At 39.2% G+C, this 13,384-nt stretch overlaps 1 protein-coding gene across 5 annotated transcripts in view; it reads left to right on the top strand.

The window, feature by feature from the left end:
* stag1a (STAG1 cohesin complex component a) overlaps positions 1-13,384 on the top strand; it is a 243,211-nt gene that overhangs the window by 200,497 nt on the left and 29,330 nt on the right. For 4 of the 5 annotated variants that reach the window (XM_069896609.1, XM_069896612.1, XM_069896611.1 and 1 more), the window contains 5 exons: positions 2,260-2,333; positions 5,718-5,841; positions 11,444-11,542; positions 12,523-12,603; positions 13,093-13,217. In XM_069896609.1, the coding sequence (XP_069752710.1) occupies positions 2,260-2,333; positions 5,718-5,841; positions 11,444-11,542; positions 12,523-12,603; positions 13,093-13,217 (503 nt within the window). The remainder of the gene's footprint in view (positions 1-2,259; positions 2,334-5,717; positions 5,842-11,443; positions 11,543-12,522; positions 12,604-13,092; positions 13,218-13,384) is intronic. The other variant, XM_069896613.1, reaches the window with a different exon arrangement.

Genomic DNA, 13,384 nt, shown 5'->3' with positions numbered 1-13,384 from the left:
TACAAATAATAAACGGGCAGACTATTTTTTAAATGGGGAGAACATTGAAAATACCCAGATGCAAAGTTATCTGAGAATCCTATTGCAGGATAGCCTGAAGGTAACTTTGTTATGGGCCTTGGGAACCTCAAAACCCAGCAGCAAAAGTTGCTTTTAATTTTCTTTAAACATAAAAACTGGATCGATCTTTAACTTATTACTATTAACTTAATTTAATCCTCCTTAACCCCCTTCTAATTCTAAGTGCACATGTATGTAATGCATGTGTAAGTTCAGAAAAGTTCTTTGATTCACTTCTCACTCCTCCAAGTTCACTGGTATCAGGAAATTCTTATACTGTGCACAGAATTTAATATTTATTAATTTCACCAGGCTTTAGTGCTTGAAAGGTAAATGGTTACCGCTCTGGAAGGTTCTTGTCGGTTGTCAGAGAGGGAATTGTTGCTCATTGGATCCAACTGATTCCTTCTGATCAGCCACTTCAGTGTCTTGCCGAAGAACTTGCCCCATCAGGATTTTCCAGATGATAACCTCTTTCTTTTAGATCATAATAGAGTTCCTTTTCTGTTTCCCTTACCTCAGGTGAAACAACCAGCCATCTCCTCTTGTATGGACCACAAGGGCTTTAAATAGGCTGAAGTCAAAACTCACAACCTCTCTTCCAAAACGGGGCTTTTCCACAAGCTAGCCAGCTTGTCATGTTCAGACCGAGCTCTCTCTTTTTCTCTCTCTCACTCAGAAAACCACATGACCCTCTTAGAACAGAAAACTACATTCAGACAGACTGCGGCACCGGACCCAATCTTCCGAGTCCGTTCACCTGTTGCTTTCCAAATCAATAATCCATTACTCCAATTAACACCTACTTGTGAAGTCTCTATAGGCATTCTTCAAAGTTTTTGCAAAGTCACTTAGAGCCTGGACTGTCCGGCTTGAGCCAAGCTCTTGCATTTTAAATGAGATCTGTTTTGAAGTGTTTGTATATTTTTTGTGACCTAACTAAAAAAAACCCACAGTTTATCTGCTTTGATATATATCTATATACAATATAAGATAATCCATCACATGTTGAGTTGTTGGTGAAGGAAAATGCAATGCTGGCAATTTCAAGAGGAATAGAATATAAGAGCAGGCAGGGATTTGATGTTGAGGGTTTATAAAGCACTAATGGTGTATTGTGAGCAGTTTTTGACTTCTTTAAGAAAGATGTGCTGACATGAGGTTCACAAGGATGATTCTGAATGAAAGGGTTATCATATCAGAAGCATTTGACTGGTCTTGTCCAGTACATTGAAATTTAGAAGAATGTGGTGGGGGGGGGGGGGGGGGGGGTGGAAATCTCATTAAAACATTCCGAATATTGAGAGTAGATGTAGAAAGTACGTTTCCCATAGTGGGACAATCTAGGACAAGAGGGCACAACTTTAGGGTTGAAGGGCATCCACTTAGAACAGAGTTGCAGAGTAATTTCTTCAGCCAGAGAATGGTTAAATCTGTGGAATTTATTGCCACAGGTGGTTGTGGAGGCCAGGTCATTGGGTATATTTCAGGAAGAGATAGGTTCTTGATTAGCCAGGGTATGAAAGATTATGGGGAGAGGCTGGGGAGTGGGGCTGAGTGGGAAAATGGATCAGCTCATGATAAAATGGTGGGACAGACTCGATGGCCTGAATCACCTTTTTATGCTCTATCTTCCAGATTTGCACATCTTTTTAATGGTGTCTTGGTCTTGTTAAGTAGATTCAGAAAGAAAAGATTAAAAATTCCAGGCATAGAATTTTTGATACGTTTTTAGTTAACATCTATGAAAATATTAATATAACATTAAAATAATTAATTGTGACAAACCAACCATTTGACTCAATGTGTACATGGAAGCTATTTTAGTTTACAATCAAAGCATCTGCAGATTTTCTTTACATTTAAATATTTAAATTTAGACATACTTCACGGTAATAGGCCACTTTGGCCCACGAGTCTGTGGCTCCCAATTTACACCCCTGGTATGTTTTGAACAGTGGGAGGAAATAGGAGCCCCCGGGGAAAACTCACACAGAGACAGGGAGAACGTCCTTACGGACAGTGTGGGATTCAAACCGATGAATGGCACTATAAAGGCATTGTGCTAACTGCTACACCAACCGTGCCGCTCCCTTTCTTGTTTAGTGCTATTTTAGTTTGTTGATGTTTAAAGTTTGTTTTCTGTTTATTTTCAAATAGATATTATGCAGTACATTGACTTTTTTCTACTTCTGTTAGCTTCAAGAGAATCAAGATGAAATAGAAAATATGATGAATTCCGTTTTTAAGGGTATATTTGTGCACAGATATCGGTAAGTTGCAGTTTATTTCAGATATTAGTATTGCTTCTCTTTCTCTTACTCTCAGGGATGTCAGGCAAAACAAATGGTGACTCTTCATCTGCCTTACAGCAGGCAAAAGAACATTTTGTGCAATATTACATTTTCTGTATTATTACATGATATTAAAGGAATCAAAGTGGTGTCTGCAAAGTGTATTGACTAATAACTTACAATAGATCGATTTGTGAGAGTTAACAGTCATTGCATTGCTGTTAAAACAGAAAATACCATAAATCCAAGCAGATTACTAATTTGGGCTGATGATTTCATCAGGAATGAAACTGTTGGAAACATTTTTAAAAACTTGGGAAAGGGAGGAGAGATAATTGTCGTGACTTTTGTGTTAGTGTGAAATGCAAGAGAAATTAAATGATCAAATAACAATGACATAAGGCAAAATCCTAATTGAACAAGAATATACAATGGGAGCAGAAATGACACTTTGTAGGTGAGTGGAACTTTGGACCACCCTTGTGGACTGAAAAGAGATGCTTTTCAAAACAGATAATTTTCATTTATTCTTTCCAATGTAGAGTAAAACTGCAAAGTGAGCAATGAATGCAGTAAATTAGGATGTTCAGGTAGATTGGTTATAAATGCTTTCCTTGCATTGAGAGGAGGTAAACTTGCTCAAATAGCAGAAGCATCAGAGTGAAGTAAAGATGAGGGGGAAAAAAATTGAAATAGGAAGTTCTGTTGGGCAAGGAAAAGGTGAGATGGGTCTACAACGGTTATCCTGGTTATGAGGAGGAAAAAGCAGTTATGCGTGATATAAGGAAATTAAAGCCTGCGGAGAGAACTTCAGAGGAGATTAAGGCCACTGATAGTGTGGTGAACAATGAAATGTGCCAGAACGTTACTTTTCTCCTTTCAGATGATGAATAGATTATCAAACAGGTATGTATTAATGTTAGTGCCAATGTTCATCTTAGCATAAAATGATGAGAGTACTGCAAATTCAAGATGGCAATACATTAGAATAAATGAGTACCAAAATTGTTTTGGTCAAAATAATGCCAATACTATGAAAATATTGTGAAGGGATAAAAGATTGGAGGAAAACATTCAGATGGATTAACAATTCTGAAAAAGCAAGGAAGGCTCCAATGGACAGATGTACATATACAACTGCATCGCTTCAGATTATGGTGCACACAAAACAAACATTACAATGTGCATAATGATCAACATACATTTCTATGAATACTTGGGATGATTTTCACAGTTACAGGATACTGTTCATCGGTCTCATCACCTGTGGGAAGAAGCTATTCCCCAGTCTGGCAGTCCTGATATTGATGGTCCTGTATCTGCTTCACAATGGTAGTAGGTTGAAGATACTGTTCTCTTAATGGAAAGGATTTTCTAGAATTCCTTGAGCTTAATTTAGATACTACTCCCAGTAAGCGTCATCTGTAGAGAAAAGGGAGACCCCAGTGATCCACTCGGCCATTTTAATGATTGCCTATATCTGATGCTTTGTAGCTACAATACCACACAGTTAAAATCTTGGTTGATTGATTGATTAGTCAATCTTGATTGTGGAGATAAAAGCAGTGCTGTTGGAGTTGTTCTAACGGCATCACTGCTGCTGGTACAGACCCAGGAGAGTGGCTAGCGAAGATGCAATGCTGCTGGAGCTGTTCTAACGGCATCACCGCTGCTGGTGCAGACCCAGGAGAGTGGCTAGTGAAGATGCAGTGCTGCTGGAGCTGTTCTAACGGCATAACCGCTGCTGGTGCAGACCCAGGAGAGTGGCTAGCGAAGATGCAGTGCTGCTGGAGCTGTTCTAATGGCATCACCGCTGCTGGTGCAGACCCAGGAGAGTGGCTAGCGAAGATGCAGTGCTGCTGGAGCTGTTCTAATGGCATCACCGATGCTGGTGCAGACCCAGGAGAGTGGCTAGTGAAGATGCAGTGCTGCTGGAGCTGTTCTAACGGCATCACTGCTGCTGGTGCAGACCCAGGAGAGTGGCTAGTGAAGATGCAGTGCTGCTGGAGCTGTTCTAACGGCATCACTGCTGCTGGTGCAGACCCAGGAGAGTGGCTAGTGAAGATGCAGTGTTGCTGCCCAGCCATAGTACTGATGCTCCATGCAGGTTTTGAACAGAGGAGCCAGTGATTTTTTTTAAATTTAACCTTCTGCAACCATGGAGGATGGTATCTGTGCTGGATAGCATACCACAAGGGGTTGCAGACTCTGGGAGAGCAGTGGACTGCTGCAGGGCTTCAGAAACCAGGGAACTCTCCCATTGAGAAGGAGAAGCATGGAAGATGACCCTACAAGAAGGTGACCATGGCAGCAGACCACTGAGGAGCTCAGCAGCTGAAGGACCCATGCAGGCTGTGGGCAGTCTTGCAATCGAAGGACTCTCACAAGCTGTGGGTGATTGGTGACTTGCGGTCAAAGGAACCAGGATTACAGAAGGTGCTAAGGGTAAGAAATGCTCCCAAAGGGCCTCAGGCAGTGAAAGCTTCTTGATATTATTGGATGTTTGGATCTGGAACTCAGATTGTCAATGGATTGAACAAAAATCTGTGAGGTTGCCAAGGCTGTAGGCAAATATGTAGACGCTCAGTGTCACTGAAGGGACTCTCTTTTGCTTTTCTTTCTCATTATTGGGAGCGCTAGACAATGCTAGACTCTGCATGTTTTATGGTAACTTACATTTTTTTTTATCATTACATGACAATTAAAGGAACTTGAACCTTAAAAGGAACCTTGATTTTTTTTTAAAAATCAAGGTACAAAAAACAAGGAAGAAGATTATTATGTATGGTTCAGTAATTCTCTAAGGTGAAGTTTTGAGGATTGAGGCTGTCTTTGATGCTGAGGTCTAATGTTCAAGATCAGAAGGATGGTATCAAGAAGCAAGAGATGAGAAATGGAGGGAGTCAGAGAAAGGGATGGGAAGAAAGCATTCAGTTGTGCTTTCATTCAGCACATGTGGAAGCTTGCAATCCTTGAGAGCTGAAAGGTGAGAATACATTTTTTAATCAAGTGCCAGAGAAAAGAGAAAAAGAAAGCACAGAAACTATTTTTACCCAATAGGTCAAACATAAGAGATGGATGATGGCATGTGAACTAGGTCTTTTTTATTCATTCTGGTCAGGATTGATCAGAAACCAATAACCTCTTCAAATAATGTAACTTTAAATAGATTTGTTTAATCTATGCAGTTTTCAAAATAATTTGTTATTCGCTTAATTGTACCATTTTTGTAGTTGGTTTTTGTGTGTTGTACAATTCCAGATATAAATACTGTAGCTAGAAGTATTTTGTAGTACAGTAGGATAAACTTTTGGTATTCAAAAATAATGTGAGAGTTTAAAATTGGATTGTTCTCTTCCCTAGTGATGCAATTTCGGAGATACGTGCCATTTGTATTGAGGAAATAGGTGTGTGGATGAAGAGCTACAGTGATGCTTTCCTCAATGACAGCTATTTAAAATATGTGGGATGGACGTTACATGATCGGGTGAGAATCGCCATTCTGATCAGTATTTGAGATGAACAAATAAGTGTTGTAGGTGTTGTACTTTGAACCAAACTTAAGAAATAGCATTTCAGCTTCGGTGGTTAAGATTGTTGGTGCTTGCAGAAATGGCATTCCTGCATTCTTTGCATAATAATTTAGAGGCACCTAATGGTGGCTAAAAGGACTGCATCACAAGGACCAGAATGGTAACCAATTTTTGTGTAAATTGAAACTAATGCAAAAGACGAACTTTGTTCAGAACACAAAACTCAAATTGTAATCCGTTGAGCCTGTTTAATTAAATAGTGGCTGCTTTGAACTGAATCCATATTATACTTGTGATATCGCTTAAGATTTTTGTGTTAGCGCAAAATTGGGACCAGGGGTTCGGATCCCCCACTGTCTGTAAGGAGTTTATACATTCTTCCCGTGTCTGCCTTGGTTTACCTGGGGGCTCCAGTTTTCTCCCACCCTTCAAAACGTACCAGGGGTTGTAGGTCAATTGGGTGTCATGGGCTCATGGGCTGAAAGGGCCTGTTATGTCTAAATGTGTGTATATTTTATATTTCACACACTCGTATACATATATATGTGCATATATATAGTACAACTATGATTATCTGAAATTGTCGGGACTGGGCCTATTTCAGATAAATGTTTTTTCAGACAACTGGTCTTTTTTTTTAGAAAAACAGCCCAGTAGCAACAGCAATCACTGGCATGAATGTTTAAACAACAACAGACAACAAGGGAAGGCTTTTTAAGCATGAAAATAACACTTAATTCTTGACAAAAAACATTGGCCATAACGCCGCCACCCGCCGCTGATCATCAAGACCTCTCAACCACTGCCGCTGATCCCTAGGTAGGCCTCCCGGGCTGGTCTAACACTCATTGGTGAGTCGGTGGGCTCCTGTCTCCCCAGTCACTAGAGCTCCTGAGGCCCGAGTCCTGACTCCAATTCTCCACTAAGCTTAATGCACACGCACACTGGAGAGTCCAGTAGTAGGCCGAGGGGAGAGTTCAGAATCGTGTGCTCTGGTGTGCCAAGGAAGGAGTGAGGAAGGGGATAGGAGGGATGGAGAGCAAGGGAACGCCACTGAGCCCAAGGTCTCGCTCCTGCCTGGGAGGCCACTCTCCTTGATGACGCTAGAACAAGGGATTCTTCCAACCGCTTTTGGCAAGGAGTGGGTGGCATGCAGTTTGGGAGGAAGAGTTGGAGAGAAAAGTCAATATGGGAAACAAATAAGAAATGGAAAGACAGAGGGGAAGGAGTTACCTGAAACGAGGACAATCGTTCTAATTTCATGAATTTTTTTTTCTGACATGCGAGGTCAGTTCAGCTCCGAAAAAAATTCAGATAAATGAGGATTTCAGAGAATCTGATTTCAAATTTTGAATATTTATGTATGTGTGTGTACATATACACCCCCCCCCCCCGCCAATATGTTTCGACATCTTAGACAACCTTCAGATAAGATGGTCCCCATTTTCAGCCTGAATTTCATGGTTTTAGGAGATGACCCCCCCCCCCCCCCCCCATCACATTAACTGAGCTGTTGGTCAAGATGGTTGTTATCATGGGGCCTCTAAGTAAAAAGTCATTGGTGGCCAAGGAATCTACCAGCTGAAAGAACATCTGACATAATTATAAGAAGATGGTAAGAGAGTGGAGGAAGAATTAAGAAGTTGTAACAAAAATACTAAAGAAACAAAGTTTGATTAAAAAGAGTAATCATTCGTTGGCCAGAGTTGGAAAATTACTTTGCAGAACGGGTATGCAAACAGAGGCAAAATTGCTACATAGTCACAAGAAATAAAATCAGAGCATATGTATTGAAGTTGGCATGGTCAAACCCAGAACACAGTAAAGATTTTAAAGGTATGGTAGGCTGGTGCAACCATCTCATGAACAGGAAAAATCTGGTATTACAACAAAAACTGTTCAGAAACTAGTAAAAGGTCTTGATCATAAAGTTATCAGTTTTCAGCAGTTTATTATACTTCAGCGGCAGAAACAACAGTTTCCTTTGTCAAATACTGGGAACATGGACGAAACCCCCATGAATTTCAACATGATAGTTAATAAAACGGTTGAATGTAAAGGTGTGAAAACTGTGCAAGCCAAAAATACAGGCCATGGAAGGACCTGTATGAAAAGACCATATCGTACATGGCAGATTGTACTAAGTTAAAACCCATGGTCCTCTTCAAGCACAAACTTAAACCTAAAATAAAATGCCCAGCAGGTATTCCAGTACATTATCATGAGAAAGGATGGATGAATGAAAGTTATTTAAAACTATGGATAGACAATGTATGGAACAAGTGGCCAGGCAATATACGCAAGGATGGAGTTTCTTGATCTGGGATATGTTTTGCAGCCATTTAACTGATAATGCTAAAAATAGATGAGCACTAAATGATACTGTGCTTGCTGTTATCCCAAGTGGATTGACTTCTCTATTGCAGCCACATGATGTCTGCTTGAATAGGCCATTTAAAGATCATGAGCGTGAAGAATGGAATAATTGGATGACAAGAGCTAAACAATCCTGTGGTGCTGCATCAGTTGATGTGCTGGGTGACTTTGTGCTCAAAGCATGGGATAAAGTGAAAGTAGGCAAAAAGTTCAGTCTCTCTAGTGCAATGGATGGTACGGAGGATGATTTATTGTGGGACACTGACGACGAAGCAAAAGCCGACTAATCAGATTCAGACTGGGACTTGTACAATGCCTGTGTAAACAATGAGACTCCAGATGTGCTTGTCGAGGTCTTTGCCTCAAATGGTGATCGTGATAGTGATTTTGAAGGAATTTAGATTTTTTTTTACAATCCATCCATTATGATCCTTGAATTGTAGTTGTTGCCTCCCCTGTTCTCCTTCGGTGAAGGCTCCATCTTTGACCTGAGAACCATAGTCAGTGTTGAGTTCATAATTATACAAGGGAAAAATACTGAAATGGTTTCCCTTTGCCTTTTTCAGTTGTAGTATCCATACTGGACGGGTAACCCTGGCCATTGATCAGCAGATTCATCTAACCCAGGGCTTTTAGTTTTACAGCCATAAATTCCAATTTGTAAAAATCTGCTTGTTAAAAAAAAAATCATCCACCATCTGCAATCCATGGCTTCATGTGATCCTGATGGGGAGGCCAAACAGGTACTACACCTTGCCCAAGGGTGACCTGTAGGCTCTCGGATGGAAGAAACGCCTTATACCTCCTTTTACTGAGTCATTGTGCAACACCAACAGGAGTTCTAATATACCAGTAGCTTAAAAATTTGTTTTTTTGGGTGCTTCGGGTCGTCTTTTTTTGAGTAGAATTTAAGGTTTTGTTTTTGTATCTGGCCTATAAGAAGACCCTGTTTTTTGCGTGTTTTTGGGTGTTTCAAGGGTTGTCTTGAATGCCAAATATATACACACAGGCGCGCACAATATATGTAGGTCTGAATTTAAGTTGGTTCAGGATTTCAAATTAATTTGTGCAGCTTCAATTTAAAGTTATACATATCTTTTTACATGTAGAATCATTGCCTGCCTGCTGAAAATTCTAAATTATTCATGTGATTTCTCCAAATTGTTCATCCTTCATCTGCTCCTAGCATTTCACCAATTAGTAATTATTCTACTCTTAGGTCCACAGCACAATTTTTTGCAGTATCATCCATTTGCTGAAATTTTGGTGAATCACATCATATATTAATATCTCATTTGAATTTTATACTCCCAACAACATTGCTTGTGTAGCTGATCAGTTTAGTTTGAAAATCTGTTAAGCTCAATAACAATACGTTAATGTGGAGTGCCACTTGACAAATTTTGCTTGATCTGCTATAAGAAAGGAGCCACTCCATCCAAAAACATGGACTCTGGTAATTCTCTGACAATTGGGTGGTACGGTGGTGCAGCCTACAGAGCCACAGCCTCATGGATCCAATGACCTAGGTTCAGATTTTACCTCTGTCTGCGTTCAGTTTGTGTGATTTCATTGTGACTAAATGGATTTCGTGTGTGTGCTGCAATTTCAAAAAAGATGTGTAAGCTATGTGGCTATTGTGAATTGCCCCAAGTGTGTAGGCAAGTGGTCAAATCCAGAGAGAGATTTTGGGAATGTGAGAAGAATTAGGATCAATGTAATGGTACTTGATGGTTGGCAAAGTTTTCAGTGGGCTGAAGAACTTATTTCTGGGCTGTCTCCCTATAATTCTAATCAGTGGTTTTCAAACTTTTTCTTTGCACTCACATAACCACCTTAAGTAATCCTTTACTAATCACAGAGCATCTATGGCATAGTGATTACTTAAAGTGGTATGTAAGTGGAAAGAAAACATTTGAAAACCACTGTTCTAACTGATGTTAGACTAACTGGTCTATATTTTCTCTCATATTTGTTAACTAGAAGATTGTGCAGTTTATCAACTAAAAGCAATAATTTCTGAAATGGGGAGAGTTACATACTTGAAGAATTTGCACAAATGCATTCACTTCAATTGGGCTCAGATGAAAGTGTTCAGTTTCTGTTCACAGTGGATACTGACCTAAAGCAGACTTTATAGAGTTATAATTGGTTATGAATACTTGATATTTCAATTAAAATTTAATGTGATTCATTAAAAGTAATTGCCCCTCAAGCAAATACAATAAAGAAAGCAACATTTTAAACCTAATTTCAGTTGGAGAAAAATTAGTTTGGTAACATTTGTTAGTTCTGCAGTTAAAGATTTGCTTTTGGCACATTTTCCTGGTTAATAGTAAGTTTCCACTAGTGTAGGTGGCCAATTGTAAAGTCAGGATGGGAGAGAGGAGATCAGATGATGTTCATGCCCTCGTCAGAGACAAGAAGTTTTTGGGAAATAAGTGGGAGAATAGGATTGATGGCTGTAAGTGTGGGCATAGACTTGATGGCTGAATGGCCTCTGACATCATAGGGAAATATGAAATAATTAATCATAATTGAAGTAGATATCTGGAATAAAATCAGACAAAAGTAAAAATTGCTGGAGGACTCAGCAGGTCAGGCAGTATTCTGTGGATAGAGCTACAGTTAACTTTTCAGGTTTGGATTGGGTCTGACAAAGAGTCCGAGTCCTGAAAAGTTAACTGTTCCTCTATCTGCACATATTGTTTGAACTGCTGTAAGTTTCCAGCACTACTAAATTTGCTTCAGATTTCCAATATCTAGTTTTTAATTTTCTGAGTTAAACTTGGGCTGCATTTAAATAATTTTGAGACATTTTTGAGTGTATTTACTGTTAAGTTCACACAGGATCAACCAAGTTGTAAAATAGAGGTGATGAAGGGTTTCCTGAGTTACTCCACATCTTTTGGGTAAAACAAGCATTTTATTCTCAAGTTACATAGTTGCATTGTGATTTGGCTTCTTCACAAACATGAGAATGCTTGGGATTCCTCCTCACAGATGTATGATTCCATCCATTAATTAAACAGAAGTGGCAGTGTGATAATGCTGTTGTAAAGGTCACAATATCCTTTTGCACTATCCTGCATTCTTTCTAGTAAACATTTGTTTCTTTTAATACCTTTATTTCCTTCGGATACAAGCTAATTAATTATGTTTTGTCTCATTTGCATTTAGCAAGGAGAGGTGAGGTTGAAATGTCTGAAAGCTTTGCAGTCACTCTACACTAATAAGGAGCTCTTTCCGAAACTGGAGCTCTTCACCAATAGGTTCAAGGTAACAAAATCCTTATTTAACTGAACTGGAAGCTAGCTACATATATATAGATATATATATCTATATCTATATATATAGATATAGATATATATCTGTATACATTATATGAGCATTCCTTTTCTTTTGCAGTTGGTATAAAATATAACATTAAATTATGATTATATTGAATAGCTGCTGGTCTCTTGCAAGTTCTGAATGTATGTAATGTTTGTTTAGACTACTAGCTATTGTATTCCTGAGCATTAATGCTAAGCTTTTAAAATATGAATTGGTATAGGAAGGTGGTAGAACTTTGGAGTGGAGATAATTATGTAACTTCTAATTACTAATGCCAAGACAGCACCACATCCAACTCTCCAATAGATGGCATTAACATAGACCGCTTTAAACCAGATGGCATTAGCATTGACTTCAGTTTCTGCTCACCCACTCTTCCCCAACCCCCTGTCTTCATTCCTCCAGCTCTCCCCCTTTCCCTCTCCATTAACAGAGCCACGCCCCTTCCCCCCCCCCCCCCACCGTGTTTGCTGATGTGTTCTCCCTTCCTTATAAACCTATTAACTCCTGCCTGTGGGACTAGGCTCCTCCCCTGCCTGTCCACTCCCACCATTTTTATCAGACAACAGCCTACATTTTGCACATACCTTGATGAAGGGCTCAACCCTGAAATGTTGGTTATGTATCTTTATCTTTGCTGTATAACGTACTCTGTTTGACCAGCTGAGTTTCTCAAACATTGTGTTTTTACTTCAATCACAGTGCCTGCAGACTTTTGTGTTTTAGTTGTTTTAATACATCCAACTATCTGCTTGATTGAAAGTATTCCTAGGCCAACCATGTAACTTATTTTGTCTACCTTGAAGCATAATTGTTGCTTTAAGCAAAGTATGTGGAACCTTTACAAAATAACATTATCTTAATCTGTAAAATTTGTTTGCTACCTTAATTACTCAGCTTATTGCTTGAAATTCTTTCCATAGGATCGTATTGTGTCTATGACATTAGACAAAGAATACGATGTTGCTGTAGAAGCTATTCGATTGGTTACTTTGATATTGCAGTAAGTATTTTTTTATTCTTTTTTGCAATGATACCTACTTCCTGAGCTTGTGTCCATTAAATTGTTTACTCCTGAGTAGATAAGTTCTTCAATATTTTTTTCTAAGCATCTGTTCAAACATTTCCTGAGGTTCTATACAATATTTTTTTGTATCCGTGGAGTTCATTACATGCTGGCTCTGGGCCATATTGTCTTTGACTTGGTCTGTGCCTTGACTCAGTTATGAGTTCTGGGATGGATCAAGTGGTCAGATGCCCTGGTTTATGCCTTTTGCCCAACAATATGCAGCCGCAGAATTCAGGAGTGCACATACTCAACAAAGGGACCTCATCAGGATTTCTGTTCTGTCATGTTGGCAAAAGGCGAGAATGTTTTAGTATATGTGAGAACAGTTGTGCAGATTAATTATGTTTTGATCACCAGTAAACTGTATTTAGTGAATACACTCATAGTGTTGCAATTTTGTAACATATTTATTTGGTCTCCTTGGCTTTTCGATTGTTTTAGGGGAAGTGAGGAAGCATTGTCTAATGAAGATTGTGAGAACGTGTATCACCTGGTCTATTCTGCGCACCGTCCTGTTGCTGTGGCAGCTGGGGAGTTCTTGAACAAAAAGTAATACGTTTCTGTATTCTTTATCATTTAATGTTCAGGAGTTTGTGATTTTTTTTAAATCAAATAACTGAGTATAATAAGTAGAGCTTATGTAATTAAGTGAGGGGACAGGGAAGTCAGTTACACTCATGACATTCAAGTAGTATTGAGACAAACATTAGAATAAG

The sequence above is a fragment of the Narcine bancroftii genome, chromosome 9 (assembly GCF_036971445.1).
Source record: "Narcine bancroftii isolate sNarBan1 chromosome 9, sNarBan1.hap1, whole genome shotgun sequence".
Taxonomy (NCBI): domain Eukaryota; kingdom Metazoa; phylum Chordata; class Chondrichthyes; order Torpediniformes; family Narcinidae; genus Narcine; species Narcine bancroftii.
The sequence above is the reverse complement of the archived record's forward strand: the minus strand, read 5'-3'. Positions and strand labels throughout refer to the sequence as shown.